At 39.7% G+C, this 17,953-nt stretch overlaps 1 protein-coding gene and 1 non-coding gene across 6 annotated transcripts; both read left to right on the top strand.

Annotated features, from left to right (window-relative positions):
- The first annotated feature begins 1,866 nt into the window (after positions 1-1,866).
- p2ry6 (pyrimidinergic receptor P2Y6) lies at positions 1,867-16,993 on the top strand. Of its 5 annotated transcripts, none has more exons than XM_080288559.1 (4): positions 1,867-2,106; positions 7,524-7,594; positions 12,547-12,983; positions 14,118-16,993. In XM_080288559.1, exons 3-4 carry the CDS (start codon positions 12,556-12,558, stop codon positions 14,788-14,790), a joined length of 1,101 nt encoding a protein of 366 aa, XP_080144685.1. In that variant the 5' UTR covers positions 1,867-2,106; positions 7,524-7,594; positions 12,547-12,555; the 3' UTR covers positions 14,791-16,993. The 5 variants fall into 5 exon arrangements, with proteins under 5 accessions (XP_080144685.1, XP_026048906.1, XP_080144686.1 ...); XM_080288560.1 differs by having other exon boundaries at positions 1,877-1,925; XM_026193121.2 differs by lacking the exon at positions 7,524-7,594.
- trnaa-agc (transfer RNA alanine (anticodon AGC)) lies at positions 8,657-8,729 on the top strand. The gene has a single exon. It is a non-coding gene; the product is annotated as a tRNA-Ala (tRNA).
- Positions 16,994-17,953: the final 960 nt, after the last annotated feature.

Here is a 17,953-nt window from a genome sequence, read left to right as displayed (position 1 = left end):
GGTCAGCAGTAATTTTTTTTACTTGAACTTTCCCATGGATGCCATTTTTTTGCCTCTTTCTTGTTGTTAAATCGTGAACTCTGACCTTAAATGGGGAAAGTGAGGCCTACAGTTCTTTGGATGTGGTTCTGGGTTCTTTTGCAGCCTCCGGGATGAGGCATTTTGGTAAGCTGGCCACTCCTTGTCATGTCCACCACTGTCCCAGGTTTTCTTAATTTGTGGATAATGGCTCTCAGTGTTGCTTAATTGAGTCCCAAAGCTTCCTTAATTTTATCAGACAAGTTCTATTTACGTGTGTTCTTATAGTTTTCTCCCTTAATAAACGAAATCATTGACAATTAAAAACTGTATTTACTCTGGTTAATTTTGTCAACTATTACTTCTTGCAAGCTTTTTAATTCAATTGAATTTGACCATTGGATAGCAATTTGAATTCATTTACATTTAATTTATATGGCACCAAATCACAACAGCAGTTGCCTCAAGGTGCTTTGTATTATAAATTAAAGGCCCTAAAATAATACAGAGAAAACAGAGAAAACCCCAATGATCAGATGACCACCTATAAGCAAGCACTTGGTGACAGTGAGAAGAAAAACACGCCGTTTAACAGGAAGAACCGTGCTGCAGAACCTGGCTAAGGAAGAGGCGGCCATATGCCATGACCGGATGGGAGTGAGGTGTGAAAAACAAGACAAAAGACGCACTGTGGAAGAGAGCCAGAGATGAATAATAATGATGATGAAATGCAGAGAGGTGTATAAACACGTAGTGAGTGAGGAAAAAAAAGATGAGCTAAGCATAACTAGAGAAGGATGGTCACCTGATCCTAACCTAACTATAAGCTTACTCAAAAAAGAAAGTTTTAAGCCTAATCTTAAAAGTAGAGATGGTTTCTGTCTCCTGAATCTAGACTGGGAGCTGATTCCAAAGAAGAGGGGCCTGAAAGCTGAAGGCTCTGCCTCCCATTCGACTTTTAAATACTCTAGGAACAACAAGTAAGCCCTCAGTCTGAGAGCAAAGTGCTCTACTGGTGTGACATGATACCATGAGGTCATTAAGATAAGACAGGACCTGATGATTATTCAAGACCTTGTATGTGAGGAGCAGGATTTTATATTTGATAGTGGATTTAACAGGGTGCCAATGAAGAGAAGCCAATATAAGAGAAACATGCTCTCTCTTTCTAGACATTGTCACTAATCTTGCTACAGCATTTTGGATTAACTGAAAGCTTTTCTAGGAGTTTTTAGAAAAAATAGTAATAATGAATTGCGTTATGCAAGAGAGCTAAATGCTATATAACCCTGTGGAACTCCATAATCAACCTGTGTGCATGGAGAAGACTGCCCGTTTACATGAACAAATTGGAGTCTATTAGACAGATGTAATTCAAACCACTCAAATGCAGTACCTTTAATACCTACAGCATGTACTAATCGCTGTAATAAAATATTATTGATGATGAGCTCTGAAACCTCTGCAGATGATCAGTTTTAAAACCACTCTTTCAAGATTCTATGAGTAAAAAGAAAGGTTGGATATTGCTCTGCAAGTAGAGATGGCTTTTTAAGCAATGGTTAATAAAGAAAGGTTTATCATTTTTAATTAATGGTAGGACCTGCCTTGTAGGAAAAGGTAGTGTAAGGTAAATGTGATAAATATGCAAATATGAAAAAATCACGATGGTTTTCACAGCACTGCAACTGCTTTATTTTTTTAGGTGATTTTAAAACACCCACTGAAAGCAACAGCGTTGTAACGTCTGTTTAAGAAACCAGACACGTGATGCCGGCTAAAGGCGCGAGACGTTAGCTGTCGCTGGAGTCGTTCCCTTTGTTCGTGCAGGTGGCGCAAGACTCATTGCGCGTGCGTGGCAGTTATACGGCGTGTAAAGTGTGCAGCAGCTCGCCGCTCCGCTGCAGGTAGGTACGGGACAGATAAGCGGTGAATTCGAACCTAGCAGCACGGCGTTTCCTTAAACCTGCTATTTTACCGGCAACAGTCCGTTTCCCAGCTCTTTGTTATCACCGAGGAGCAGCACTTTGCCATGGCCGAGTGGCCAACTTGTTGATGTTGTCGCACTTGTTTCGTTTTTCATTCAGGGTAAGTTCAGTTTGTTTATAGTTTTATTGCTTTATTCAGCAGCTAGCGACTAAAGGAATGTTTTTTAAAAAGTATTATTCCCACTGGGGAATTATCGCGATATGAATTTGACCTGCCGTGTATAACAATCAATTCTAGCTGCTGAGATATAGTAGCTTGTTACTACATTTGTGTAGTTTTGTTATTATTCGTCCAGGCGCACAGATGTCCCAGCAGGGGCTCCTGTGGTGCTAAAATAAGCAGCTGTAAGGAGTCACGAAGGCTGGTAGCTGTGTTATTTGTGGTGCTGGAGTAAGACATGTCCTGTGTCCTGCACCTCAAAGCCCCGGCGACTGGTGCAGTCAGTGCACTTATTAAGCTCGTCTGGTGTGATAACATCAGATCAGTTGTATCCCCTTTCCTGTTTCTCTTCATCATTTTAAATCAAATTCCTTAAAAAAATACTCTCACGTTCTCTTACATTACGATAGTTAAATAAACAAGGACGTACGTGCCCTCGAGCAAGACGCTGTCATCATTATCCACTCATGTTGTATGCGTCCCAGGACTCTGATGATTTATGGGGAACAAACCAGGTGAGAATATTTGTTCAAGCATCTCTATGGAGTTTGTAGAAAATTATGAAGTTTAGGAGATCATACAGAATGAAGCCAAAAACGCACCATCCCAGTCTTGTGCCAAAAACTGATTTCCAGTGTTTATCTAATAGTCTGCACTCAACAGGATTTACAGGTGTTGCATATAAAACAAACAAAAAATACTTGTTTTGTAAGTATCTTTGTGACTCTGCGTTATTGTATATGCTCTGTGTTCTACATTATAATCAATTCAGTCCTTTCAGCTACTTAAAATATATTTATATAACCGTTATGTTATATTTGTTGCAATTTCTGCTGCCCCTATTGGCCTGATCCCTTTTGAAAAAGAAATTTTTGATGTCAGTGAGAGTTTTACATTCATAAACAATGGAAATATAAAAGTTGATTTGCCAAAACTTGATGGCAGACAGTTTGGCTTAAAATGGCTTGATATCATTCACTAGAGATATGTTTGACAAAAGTTTATAGGCCAAAAAATCATTTATAACAGTTTAAATACTGACAGTCACTTTTGGCAAATACCAGAAATCACTTTTTGGTAGACCACACAACAACAGCTTTTACAAGTTCCCGTCCATTATGATACTGATGCTGTGGGCAGCTGCAGTGATCTGGCTCCAGTGGTAAATTAATATGCTTTATTTTTCACTGTGAGGAAGAGACCGGGAATTTGTGTAAGACTGCCGCTGCAGATGGCTGTCCTTCTCCTTTTTCCTCCTCTCTCTCGCGTGTGTGGCACTGACAGTGTCCTCTGTGGGGCATCTGTCAATCAAAACAGCCACACCTTTAATTCCAACATTCAAGCAGTTTAGGATAGTTTAAAAAATCACCCACTAGGAAAACTATCTACAGAGAGCAACACATTTTGAAAAAATCAGGCTGTAAATATGCTTGTCAATGATGTAACGTTACAAATTTTAACATGGAGTGCATTGGAACTGACTCCCTTTCAGTGCCAGGTTGTAGTAGCCATTAAAGGAAATACAGTTTTTGTTACTTTGGTATTTGCCTTAATTTTCAGCTCCAAAGGTTGCCCCTGGTGTCTTTATGGGTTACACTGAGTTGGACCATTTGATAGCAATTTAATTCAGTTTTATTGTTTAGCAGCAAATCACAACAACAGTCACGTCATTGTAAGGTAACAGACCTTACAGTAATACAGAGAAAACCCCAACTGTCATATGAGGTCCTATGAACAAACTCTTGGTGACAGTGGGAAGGAAAAACTCCCTTTTAACAGAAAGAAACCTAGAGCAGAACCAGGCTTCACAAAGCAACTGGAGCAAGATTAGGTGAGGAAGACAGGAGAAAAGACACATTATGAAAGACAGACAGAGATGAATAATAATTGGCCCCTAGCAGCCTAGGGATACTGTAGCTTAATTAATGGGGGGCCCAGGGTCACCTGATCCAACTCTAATTTTAAGCTTTATCAAAAATTACTAAGAACAATCTAGTGTTTGCTTGATTGTTTGCTATAGTTATGGTAAACAGATGGGTACTTATTTAGCTTTTCTACTCTAAGTGATTGCTTTTTACTGTTAGCCACGTTCAACCAGCTGTTTTTTGCTATGCCTTTTAAGCACCACACTCTGATGGATGCGTCAGGAGCAATTTGGGGTTCCCTATCATGCCTAAGAGTGCTGACTAGAGGCACCGGAGCACAAACTACTGACCCTGTGATTAATAAACAGCCTGCAATACATCATGTGCCCCAGGACAGACACCCTTAATAGTGACCTTTTTAAAAAAGGAATAGTATGTTCTCAGCAATCAGTTGTTTCTATAAATTTGTCGGCCATGCTGCAGGAGAGTACAACGTTTCAAGACCAAAGACTCATACTGCTATGTCAAAGCAACGTAAAAAGCTGTTTAAACATTCTTTAATAAATCTGCTGTTAACCATGATAACTTCAAAAACATCTTGTTGTAAATCGTATTCGAAGTAAGCAAAGCAAGTAAAAGATTATAAACGGTATGAAAAAACGATATAAAAAAACTGCAGATGTGAGGTTTATAACTTGTATTTGTTATGTCTCTCTAGAATGTGCATAACTGTGCTCGGATCCAGTAAAAACAAGTTGTCATATTGCTGACGTAATAACCAACAATCACTTAGACAGGCTATCTGCTTCAGTCGCCACAGGGCTTTGACATGGCTGCTGTGTTTTTAGTGGAGATTCCTTTCTGCTAGGCACTGTTTGAGCCTCTGTTTTGTCTGCCGGGTAGCAGATTAACATAACTCTGTGTTGGAGCCGCAGAGTTAGAGAAGCAGAAAACCTGGTAGACAGAAAATTTAGGGCTGAAGTTGTTTATCAAATGAAGTTAAGTGGCCCTCAGCATTATCTCACTGAATAAACAAGCACAAGCTTAATGGAAGCCATCATAAACATACCAGCCAAATTGGTGATTTAATGTGAATGTCTCAAAATAAATCGAATGTCTTTGTCCTGAGTAGGTTTTAAAAAGATTACCGCCAATGTTTCCAAAACTTGTTGTGCAATTCACAGCAATTGTCACAGATGCACTGGGTGATCGGTCAGTAAAGACTTTTTTTTGTTTCTGTTCTCTTTTTGTGCTTTACTGACTCTGCTTTCACCACATCTGCATTTCCATCTCCTCTGCAGCACAAACACATGACTTCAGCAACCACGGGGCACAGACTAATTGCTGCTTACCAGCCTGTTGAGCTTTTGCTAAGCTTCTTTTTTTTTTTTTTTTGCCCAACACAAGTTGTGCACCAAGACGTTACAGCTACTGGAGCTCAAGATCAGTAAAAACATGTTATTCTCACAACATTAAATGTGACTAATAGCGGCTCAAGAACAAAAACATGCATCAGAAAAATATTTATGCATTTCTGGGGTACTTTTACATTATCAGTGAGTCATTATTATTATAACAATATATGTGCTGAAGGACAAAAGCAAGAGAGAAACTATTGTGAAATGTTGTTCAGCTTGCTTGCTGTTATTTTTTTCTTTGATTAGTTCAGCAGCTTGGCAAGGTTTGCCGTTGTGCTCATCAAAGCATTCAAACAGACAGAAGGAAGGTCCTGGGTTAAATCACCATTTAGAGCCTTTCTGTGTGGAGTTTGCCATGTTCTCTCTGTCTGTGTGGCTTTTTTCCTATTTGTTAAGGAGACGACTCTCTGATACTGTTTATCTGCTCTAAATAGTTTTTGTTCAGTTTCTGAGAATCACCTTGTTGGTACAAAAGATACAATTTTCTAAAGAAATTGGAACCAATGACACACCTTTGTGGCAGTCTGCTCATAACAAAGTGCCTAAAAAGGGCTAAGTTGTCTGTTTTGCATAGACACAACACTGGTTGATCCATTGAGTTATGCAAATTTTTTATGCTTGAAAGACTCACAGATCAGTGTTATGTAGCTAATGACCAAAAACATTCCTTTGATACTGGTCAGGTACAAGGATGGACTGGAAATGAGTAAAAAAAGCAGCAAGCGTCGGAAAGTCTGTTGTAAAGAAAGCGGTGGTGCAAGACTTTTGGACTGTTCTGCAATTGATGAGTGTGGCATGTAAGCCCCTCACCCTAAACAGAAGTCAATTTTAACACGTTTTGCTCTCGCAAGTCAATTAAGTAAGAGTGATGATTCAGATTAATCATAGAAGAAAGAATTTTGGTGTTTCAAAATTTTAGTTTCAGTGACCAGTGCCCTACTGTCCTGGCACTACATTTATTTCATCAGACCTCTTTTGTGCACCAAAGAGCTGACACACAGTAAAGTTGTAGGAAATATTGTATGACCTTCTCTCTGTATATCTAATGACATACTTACAACAACAACATCGTTAGCCTGTTTTTGATTGCAAGATACGGCAAATTATGAGAATGCCATCTGTTATCAGCTGCAGTCTTGTCCACTTCATTAGTGAAAAATGTGGTATAATGCTTTGGTTAACTTTGGCCAGAAGGGGACTTTCTACACAAGCCTTGCAGTAATATCTTTGTTTGCACTACTGAATGTTTAAATGATTTGTATAGTTATGTCACATGCAACAAGAAACGCTTTTATTATCTTTGTGACCATATGGCAAGTAGTGCGGTTTTGATGGAACACCAGCTTTGCTTATCACCCGTCCTCTTTATGGTGCAGCTGATTAGTTTAAAGCGTCTCCTGTCTCCTGTCTTCATGCACCGTATTAGCAGCGATAATTATCGCAGTCTGTTTTTTTCTAATCCACAATAGAGGGCTGTGACCTGAATGTTGATCACACTGATATGTGGAAGGTTTGTGTGTTTCTGTGTCATGCTATTAGTTTGTACAGTTGATTATTGTACTCCTACTGCGCTCCTGAATTTACTCTGTTTTGTTTACTGTAGATTTGCTCCTGATTGCTAGGTAGGGCTGCAGTGTGCGTCTGCAGACGTGATTGTACTGCGCGTATACTCATGTGTGATACTAATATCGATTTCCTGGCTCGTCATTTTGTTTCCCCAATTAACTACAACCGAGCACGGGACTGAATGAGGGGCAGCGGGCATGAATCATTGATTAGGGTCTCCAGGGACTTTAGAGATCGGAGATGGGAAAGTAATTGGACTTTAATTGTGGCCTGCTTGCTGTCCTCTCCTCTAAATCTCCCTTTTCTGTTCATTTAAATGATAGAGAGATAGCCTTCCTACATGCACGGCAGTATAACTCTTTATGTCACCTTATCTGCCAGTTTTAATTAGGCATTCTGTAGGTCAATGTTTCTAAAGCTCACCAGCTATGAAGCTTTTTTGTTTTTGCTGGGCACGATTTTGTGTTTCACGTGTTTTAATTTTTACATTCTTTTATTTATTTTGTAGGACTTCTTCTTCTTTGGAAGGTTGGCTATTCGACACCTGGCTGCTCCAGTCTGCATGCCAGATATCCTTAGGTAAAATACTAACACCAAGTTGCTCTCCGTCATAGCATGCATGTTAGATAGAAAGCACTTCAGTAGGAAAAAGCAGAGAATAAAGCGCTTGTGTGAATTGGTGAATGAGGCACATAGTCTAAATCGCTTTGAGTGCTTAGGTAGAGTAGAAAAATGCTATATAAGAATCGTCCACGGAAACATATCCATTATCTCTTCTCTCCAAATGTCTCTTTGGAGTTTTATCTGTGGATCAGACAGAAACATACATTAAGAATAATAATAATAGTAGGAACACCACGTTTATGATTTGTATATAACATTATTTTAATATAAAATTTATGTCGGACATGTTTGCACATACAAATCAGACATTTGTTGGCTTATGACGTTTTTCTTCTGTCTCCACTTACTCCTAGTAGAGATTTCTGCCATATTACACATCTGGTTAGTGACTTTGTGTCTCTAGTTCTATTCTTGGCCTAAACACCAAAACCAAACAATGAGTTTAAAACACCTCATAAATTTCTGTAACACCGAGAGGAACCTTAAAGTTCTGCTGGTTTACATTACACAGTCATGTTCATTTTTCATAGTACCGCAATAAAAACACACGCAGAGCCTTAAGGCAGTAAGTGCACTCTCCGGGTTACGTGGTTTAAATATAAGCTGGGCTCTGCTATCAGTCATTACTTGTGATATTGACGTAGTTAGAGTTACCTTGCATTACCTTAATCAAAGTTCAAAGGTCCTGACACCATATCCACATGCAGAATAATCATTAATGCAGTCTAGGTGTCATTTGATTTACGGCTTTGTTATGATGAATTATTAATCTCCTATATTTGTCCTGAGTGTAGCAGTCACATTCTTGCAGTCATGGTTTATAAATAACCTTGTGTGACTTGCTCAGCTCAGCCTTTTGGCAGTCCTCAGGGTGGAGAGTATGCAGCAGGGTGTTTGTGAGGGTGTGTGTATCGCAAAGAGAAAGTGTCCCTGTCATTAACTGATCACATTACGTGAGTGAGCAGGGCTGTGGGTGTGTGCCTCTAAAGGCTTTATTTTTGCAGCACACAGCATGAAGGGGAATTAGCTCAAATGGTAGAGCGCTCGCTTAGCATGCGAGAGGTAGCGGGATCGATGCCCGCATTCTCCAACAAGTTTTTTTTTTTTTTCCAATCTGGATTAAATACTTTTAAAGGTAAGAGTTTTCTTTACTATTAGCACTGAAAACAGCATCTGTATTATTTCTGTAATTCTTTTTTCCTCTCCTGGTAGTGCAGATAACCTTAAATGTCAGCTTATCTTTCCATTTACATTATAACTTTGATACACTGTATCTGCATGCTGGAAAAAAAATTACAATAAAGACGACAACATATCAGGATTTGGTCTCAAAATCTCTAAATAGTCCAATTACTGCACCATTTAAATGACTGAATCTTTTCAGGAAGGATGTAAAGAGAACGCGTATTGAGCAGGTTTATGTTAGCTTCACATGTACTAGGGAAGTTCAGTGAGTGAAGTTTTGTTCGTTTAAGTTAGTGTTTTTAGTAATATTTCCTTATATTGATAAACTAATAGGTTATTTTAGAATAAATGGAGCACACTTCTTACCCTGAAATCGTTGCCAAGTCTGTCTTGGAAATGAGATTTAAATCTCAGTGAAACTTTCAAATGGTAACAAAGGGTAACAAATTTAGAGGCTCACTCACAGGCATGAATGCTTGCATTTTTATAGCTACACACACACTGTGCATGCTTCAGATTTCAACAGCACTCTTTGGCGCGTGTTACTCTGGGTTATGCCATATAAAATGTAGCACCATTTTTTAGGCAGTTTTTAGGCAGTTATCCTGGCTTTCTAAAGGTCTTTCTTTGGACATTGGCTGCTTTTTCTTTCACTCATTTTCATTCCAGTCCTTGTTTCTGATCATTTTCAGTAGAATGTTTTTTGTTTTCTTGTTTAAGTGACTTAACCCTGACCTATGAAGCATTCAAGAATAAAAAAGGCACCAACTCAAGAGACTGAACCAGTGTTGTGTCTACATGTGATAGAACATTTCATAAAGCACCAAAATTGTTTCTTTAAACACTTTGTTTCTAGCCTGTTGCAGAAACTCATAATTTACTCCAATTTCTTTAGTTGAATCTATGAGAAATGTCAAAGATTGAAAGGCATAAAATAGTATTAATGCACCAATGAGGTGATTAGTAAAGAGCTATTAGTTCAAACTAGTGTTCACTGTGTCCTTAAAAATGTGAGCAAATTGGACAGGTGGAATTGGCCTAAATAAACTAATTAGGCTCTGTCATGGTTTGGGACTGCATTTCAGCCAGAGGTGTTGGAGATCTTGTTAAAATTGATAGAATTATGGTCACAGAATACTACCATCAGATTTTAATCCACCATATATTACCATCTGGAAAACGTCTTATTTAGAATGGCTTCATTTTTCAGCATGACAGTGAAACCAAACACACTGCCCTAGCAATGAAACACTATCAGTCACGGATTGCCTTTCCCACTGTCACGGTCCGCTGATGCAGACCTAGTAGGGATTGTGGTGCAGACCTAAACGCGAACAAACAAAGGCATGAAACAGAAATCTTAAGAAAAAGCGAGCCGATTGATTGTGGCTGATAAAAGCTTCTAAGCAAATGCAAAAACTTAAGGGCAACCTAAACTGGGAAAAACTAATACTAGTAATAATAAAGAAGTTACAAGAAAACTCCCTAGGAGAGTTCAGGCTGAGTTTCGTCTTTATATCGAGTATGCTTGTCCATGTTTTGACAAAATCACAACATCTGTTTCCCTTTTTTCTAGAAACAACTTTTGACATGAGCCCTGAACATGAATAGATCAGAAAGAGCTTTTACTTCTATTTGCCCCCTATTCCAAAACCTTTTAAAAATAATCTGGCTTTATTTGATATATAAATCATCTCCACCACAATACTTATCCTAAAAGGTGCAGATATTCAGCATGGGAATCAGTGGTTTATTGGCCTCTCACATCTCAGTTCTTACTTTGAAACCAGTGGTTTGCTTGCTAGGGCTTGTAGGATCCAGGATGTGTGCTTCTCTTTCTCTATACTTACCGTATTGTCTGAAAGATTGCGGTACTGCTAAAGAAGGAAAATGTGGCAATGAGCTGATTAGTTCTTTTGTAAAATGAATTATAGCTTAGCTTTCATGTTACTGCTTGTCCTTGAACTGTTCTGTTAATAATGAACTATGAGCACCAACACATGTCACAAACAGGAGCTACTGCTCAAACTATTACACATTTCATTGTGTTTTATTCAGGTCAGGCTCTGCGAGGCATCTAAAAGCAAGCCTGAACATAAAGATGAGTAATAGAGCCTCCTCTGTGGCAAAAGCAAGAGCCCTAGGACCATGACTGTTTCTGCGGTGCTGCAGTTTAGTGCGTTTCATGAAAATCAGACTTTATTTAACATGAAAACAGCTACAGACTTAATTCAGGGTCTTTGTGCTTCAGGTTACCCAAGAATTTTGGCTTCAAGGCCTTTTGCGGAGTTGATTTTCAACCAAATTACTGATCTGAAGTACGTCGTGCATGAGTCATCAGCAGATAAAACAGACTGCAGAGCACTCCTCAACAACGTTTTCTATTCATCTTTGCAGATAAATGCTCAGTGGTCCTTTGGCACACTGCTCCCTTCACCTCCTCTCCCTCAGTTTCTGTGCCAGGAGTTATAAAATTGTGCGTCACTTCTGTTCACATCTGCGCACCCACACAGAGGAGTTCACCTAAAACACTTTTTTTGAACACATCCAAAGACAGTTTTTTAAGCAGCTTTGAGAGATACCTGACATGTACACACTCTGGCACACAAGCACAGACGCAGGCTCGAGGGTGTTGGTTGGCTTGTTGGTTGGTTGGTTGTGAAATGTAGTGAGTAACAGTCTGAGGAAGCACCGGGCTTTGGAGGAAGTGTCTTAGGCAGATCACTTACTCAGCTGCCTGCTGCCATGAGGGAAGTGGATATGACTGATGTTGTAAGGCAGAAGAATATTTAAGATCATTGATAAGTCTGTTTGTGTATAGTGGGCCTGTTCCAGACGTTGCGAAATGTGAGTGGGAGATCAGACAGTCTGCAGTGGTTTTCATTTCCAAACTTGACCAAACGTCTTGGTCTACACTTGTCAGAAAATGATGGAGAGATTAAATGATTATTTCACTGTAGCACCTATTTTGTTGTAGTTCTTACAGTCTGTCGTATGTATTCGTAAATACAAAGTGAGCCCTTTTTACAGTGAGCACACCCAGGAGATTATTAGGTTTCAAGTCGGGTTATGAGGTATTTGTCCTGTGTTCACAGGGCTCAAGGTGACTGCTTTTGTGTAATATTGGAGGATATAACACAGACGCAGATCTCTTGTGCCCTCTGGTGGAGAGTTGTCCTCTCTCTCTATTTCATCCATTTGTTTTCTTGCATATTTTCTGTTTCATTTGTCTAATCGTGGCATGCTATAGAAACATTGCTTTCATGTGTTTTCCCAGTTAAATCGACAAATGGGAACAATAGGAGTCTGTCTTCTAGGTAAGGCTGTGTGTGTGTGCCGTTACATCCAAAACAAATGTTGATTTTTTTGCCTGTACGGCAAAATAATCGATGATGTGATGTGATGGCACTCGTCCATCCACTCCTCTTAGAATTTAGTGAAATTTGCACACAGTGATCACCTAATGGCTTTTCAGCCAAACTGTGTTCAAGGTCAAGGTTATACACGAGCAGGAGAGAACTGCTCCTCCTACAGTGTTGGCCAAGCTGAATATGGCTGTTTGTGTGCCTTCCTGGATTAGTTTGTACACCACAGACAACTAATAATAAGAAGACCTATAACGTTCTGTCTGTACTCCATCAAATACAATAGCTCGGTAATCGTGTTTGATCTCGAGCAAATCTTGCTACCAAGTCTCACCCGTCTCTCTCTCTCTCCTCCAGAATGTGAAGATGCCAGATTCTTTCAGCACCATCCCCACAGAAGCCCTCAACTCAAAAACTTCCTTAGTGGACCTGCTCTCACACCCTACAGAGCTTTACCCAGCAGACAGCTTCATTAACGCTCTCAGTAACATCAGCAGTGTTAGTGGGGCGGTTAACCCTCGCTGCACCTACAAGGAAGACTTTAAGCGCATTTTACTTCCTGCTGTGTACACCATCGTCTTCCTGCTTGGGATTCCTCTGAATGCCACCGTCATACTGAAGATATGGAGGAAGAGGTCCAATTTGTCCAGAAACAACATCTACATGCTCAACTTGGCCATAGCCGACTTTCTGTATGTGATGTCACTTCCTTTACTCATCTACAACTATGCGAGTCATGACTACTGGCCCTTTGGGGAGTTTACCTGTAAGATGGTCAGGTTTCAGTTCTACAGGTGGGTTCATGGTTGATTATTGGCTCATTTTTCAGATTTTATTATGTAATTTTTGGGAATTAATTTTTCATTGTTAAGGTCTGTGTATGCAAGTGATATGTGACACAGTGTTATTATGTGAATTGTCCTATTTTTGGACAGGAATGGGAAAGAAAATTGGATCTGAGATGTGATAAGTAATGGGAATGGAGACAATGACACTAATATTTAAGTATACTGGAAAAAATGTACTTTTTTGCATTATAGTGCGCACAAGTGTGACGTGAACGGGTGTGTAAAGCATGAAAACTAGTTTATGGAAGAAGTTCCAAACCTTTGAACATGGCAAGGTATCTAATGCAGATGCAGAAATAGTGCTAGTGCTCACACACAGTTGCCCTTTGAGAACGGGACTACATTTGGACTTTCTTGAGAAATGGTCATCGGATGCCATTAGTAGCAGAAGTTGGGATTTGAAGAAAAATCACGGGGAACAGAGTCTGTTGGCTACATGTCTTGTGGGAATTCTTCCTGTTTTCTGCAACTTTGATCTTGATCTGGGGGTTTTTTGGTTTTGGTTTTGCCACCAGCACAAATCTTCTTTTGGTGGAAATAGTCCTCAGTAGGGGTATTATTGCCAGATTTTGTGCTGGAAAAACAATGAGCACAATCATAGGAAACACTGTTGGGGAGGTGGTTTCAGCTTCTGTTAGATGATGTTAAAAGCACTTTGGGAACACACTGACAGCTCATTCCTCTTTGGATAATCTCTCAAGCTCCTCCAGATTTTATAGTCCTCTGGCATGGACTGTGGTCTTCAGTTCACCATACAGTCACTAATGGTTACTTTAGTCTTCAGGAAGTCGTTTTTCACCAGGAGCAACATATGTTTTGAGTTGACAAAGGGAAGACCCAGTTTTGCTGCTAATTCTTGCCCTTCTTTCTCCAAATATAAGCAGGGTCTCTTGTTTTTCTGAAATAATTCTGTTATCATGTGCAAATAGAAATGAAAAAAAAATAGTTTAGAAATGCTATACTGAAGGTCCCTTAATAAAAGCACTTTTTTGAAGAAAAACTTTGATTTTGCAGAACATACAAATGGATTGTGATAATATTCAGCTCAACAACATTTTCTTCTCTGTGTTCCTGTTTCAGTAATCTCCATGGCAGCATCCTGTTCCTGACCTGCATCAGTGTGCAGCGTTATTTGGCCATTTGCCACCCTCTCTCGGTGTGGCACAAGCAGGGCGGTCGCAAGATGGTGTGGTGCGTCTGCGGATTAGTATGGCTGGTGGTTGGCTCCCTGTGCGCGCCAACTTTCCACTTTGCAGCAACAGGGCAACAGCGCAACCGCACCGTGTGCTACGATTTGAGCACGCCAGGGCGCTCGGTAGACTACTATCCTTACGGCATGGCTCTGACGTGCCTCGGCTTCTTGCTGCCTTTCATAGGCGTGATGGTTTGCTACTGCAAGATGGCCTTCATCCTCTGCCGCCCAGTGTCCTACCAGGGCGTCTCCATAGCGCCTGGGGATAAACGAGACAGGGCGGTGAGGATGATCATTATTGTAGCCGCGGTGTTCTGCGTAAGCTTCCTCCCGTTTCACCTCACAAAGACTCTGTACCTGGTGGTGCGCACCTTGCCCAATGCTCCCTGCACAACAAGAAACTTGTTCTCAATCATCTATAAGAGCACCAGACCGTTTGCCAGCATGAACAGCTTTCTGGACCCGATTCTGTTTTACTTCACGCAACCACGCTACCGCCGGAGCACCAGGAGGTTCGTGCGCAGAGTCACCACTCTAAAGAGCCAAGGCAGCAGCGTGTGAGCGAACAGTGCTCCTTGAAGCCTTGTTAAGATTTAAAACACAGAGATGGATTCGTTTTCTAACCTTGTTTTTCTGAAGTTCCTTCTCTTATTACAGTAAACTGTTGTCCTTGAGGCTTTCAGCTATTAGTGACTAAAAAATGTGTTTAATAACAGTCTGAAGAAGCCATCTGAAGTGCCCTATAAAGGCTCAATGCAGTGTGAATGGAAAATGTTGACAATGTCCTGCTTGCATTGTTTTGAACTGGGAATTATTATCACACTGACTGTGAGTGTATTTGATTGTGCGAATTCATAGATTTTGGTTTATAACTCTGGATGGGGAATACTGTAATCCTCTAATGAAAATGTCCTGCACTGTACATAAGTGATGTTTACTTTCAAGCTCCACTGCACTGCTTTTTTTTTTCTGAAATCCCCCTTTTTTTGCATTGTTTAACACACTGTGACGTGTACTTTAAATTGAAACTACTGAATTATTGGGGAATTTTAGTATCTATGCGAGGTGTTACGATAGAGATGCATCGTGCTGGAATGAGATGCAGTTGAGGAAAGGAGAAAATAGTTCATTTGAACTTGCTAGGCTAAAATCCTCTCTGGCACTGTTTTTTGGTGGTGTTTATGCTTGCATGTTGAATCTGCACTAGTCTGAGGAAAGGAACTGAAAGGTGGGGTTGGGGGTATACTTTGCAAACAGAGGCTGCAAAAAACAGAAGTTTATGTTCACTGATTTAAAAGTGGAGTATTATGCGTTCCAATGAAGGTCTGTAGCTCTGTTTTTCCTTGAAAGTGATGCGTTTCTACATTATCCATGTCGTAATAGCTGCTGTTGCGGGTTTTAACCACTGGATGGTGTGTGCACGCCACTGCTGTAGCCCCACTGCCTCTGTCATAATAGGTTGGGGGTTTTTTTGCCTGTCCCGTTTGGATCTTTAGCCATCAGAATTGTTGTCTGAAGGCCAAGAAAGATGCCAAGCAGATTTACTTTACCGAATGGAGCATCTGTCATAATAGTAGTGATGTTAGCATGTATCAGATCTTACAGTCACAAATAAAACATTGTCAAGAAAACCGTTAAATGTGCAGCTCACAGCGCGCTGACATAGGCCGTCAGTTGCTGACTGATCTTTGTCTTGTACTTATAAATTCTGCAGCAAATGAAGGAAATCAGTTTAAATTATATGTTTAATTCAATTATTTTTTTAAAAGTCATTTAAAGGTAAAGATAGAGGCAGATTGTGGAGTTAAGGGCATTAAATTAACTCTGTGGTTTTTTTATGAGTGTGTGAATCTTTTCAGTCTAACTGGGATTCCTGTACATATGAAATGTTTAGTACTTAGCACTGCTTTGACGTGATTTAGCTGTATGACGTAGGTTGTCAGCTGCGTGATCTGGTGACTTAAAATGTTCATGAAATGAACATAAATGTAGATGGCATATGCCTGCATGTACATATGTGTACTTTGATGTTTACTGTAAAAATGTGCCCTGTGTTTTACATGTCATACCTGCCTTTCATAGTGAGCACCTTTGTCATGTTTTTAAACAGTGAGTCTTTGCCCTGTGACGAGCTCTTGACAAACAATGCACTTACCGTGGAGTGAAATAAACGTGATTAATAATTTTGTGACATTCGTGTTAACCAGAAGATTTCAGAGTAGCCAAACTCATATGTTACACTAGACTGTGCCAGCTTGAGACCAGTATGTTGTTAAATTCTGAAATGACAATGTGAAAAACGGCTTTCAACTCGTATTGCTCTGAAGCTCCTGTAACAGGTTAACACTTTAAGTATTTGTTGTATGTGTCAGTCTAATGTGAATGTGCAGCTTTGACCTCAGTATGAGGTGGTGATGTGCTTCAGTTTCCTAATGTGTGCTCATGTGTATCTGTGCATAGTAACAATAGTCATGTAATATGTGTGTGTTGTACTTTAGAAAAAGTGAATGTCACAGTCATCTATCATCTATTGAGACCCAGACGTCAGTATTAGTTAGAAGAGTTATTTTTATCAAATTCCCTAACAAATGAATAATGGGAATGGTCTTTTATTTTTATAGACATGTAATTATGTTGATAGAAAAACTAAAACTGAAGGGTTTTTTTGGGGTTTTTTTGCTGTACAGATGCTTAATTTTCTGTGTTGTGTTTCTGATTGTTGCCATGTCGTACTAACTGAAACTATTAAAAGCCATGAAAAACACGATGTTTTCACAATCATATATTAATACTGAGGGAGTAGACTGTGTTGCTTCCTTTTTTTCCCCATTTTTTACTGTAGTTTAACTTCAAGCGTTCAGTTTAGGCAGAACTTGAATTCAAACCTTAGGTGTGAATATAAAAAAGCAGCCAGTAGCTTCTGAATCCATATGATTATATGATGACAGCTGTTTAAATAATGTGACAAATGACTGAAAAGACATCATCTAAGAGTTTGTGATCTGCTTACACGCTACTGTTCAACCTTTAGGTAACACCAGTGCGTTATCAGCCGATCACAATACAGCAACGCAGTGTATTTACATATGTAGATTGTTGAAGTTCAAACGAAGCATCAGAATGGGGCAAAAAAGGTGATTTAAGTGTATTTCAGGAACTAAAAATCTGCTGGGATTTTTCCTGCACAAACATCTTTGGGGTTTATAGGAGATGAACTGAAAAAAGGGAAATATCCAGTGAGCAGCAGGTCTCTAGGTGAAAATCATCTCTGTTTTCTTGAACACAACAGTGAGTTCACTGTACTTGAACGGTCTCCGCAGTCACCAGATTGCAGTCCATTAGCCGCTAATGGTTAGCACAAAGAGTTTTGAAGACAAAAAGGGGATCTGGCCCAGTATTAGCCGTATAGAATAGATTAGAATAGAATAGCTCTTTATTGTCACTGTTACAAGAACAATGAAAGGCAGTTTGGCATCTCTCCGTGTGAAATACACAATAGCGTAAGTAAGTATTTACATAATAACACAGACAGATTTACATTTACACAAGAAAGATTATGTACAAATTATTCATACACCTGCATACATACAGATACACCCATACATATATGTATATATACATGCATCTATGCATGCGTACGTACATACACACATATTTCCACATACATGCTTACATATAAAAAGAAATAAATAAATTCCCCACTCGCCCCTGTGGGCGGTTAATC

This window comes from Astatotilapia calliptera, chromosome 14 (genome assembly GCF_964374335.1).
Source record: "Astatotilapia calliptera chromosome 14, fAstCal68.1, whole genome shotgun sequence".
Taxonomy (NCBI): domain Eukaryota; kingdom Metazoa; phylum Chordata; class Actinopteri; order Cichliformes; family Cichlidae; genus Astatotilapia; species Astatotilapia calliptera.
This window is presented reverse-complemented; position numbering and strand designations above follow the sequence as displayed.

Coding starts and splice junctions, on each gene's coding strand:
- p2ry6 (XM_026193121.2), top strand. CDS start 2,074: ATGTTGTCGCACTTGTTTCGTTTTTCATTCAGG. Junction 2,107..12,546: donor TGTTTCGTTTTTCATTCAGG/GTAAGTTCAGTT, acceptor TCTCTCCTCCAG/AATGTGAAGATGCCAGATTC. Junction 12,984..14,117: donor GTCAGGTTTCAGTTCTACAG/GTGGGTTCATGG, acceptor TTCCTGTTTCAG/TAATCTCCATGGCAGCATCC.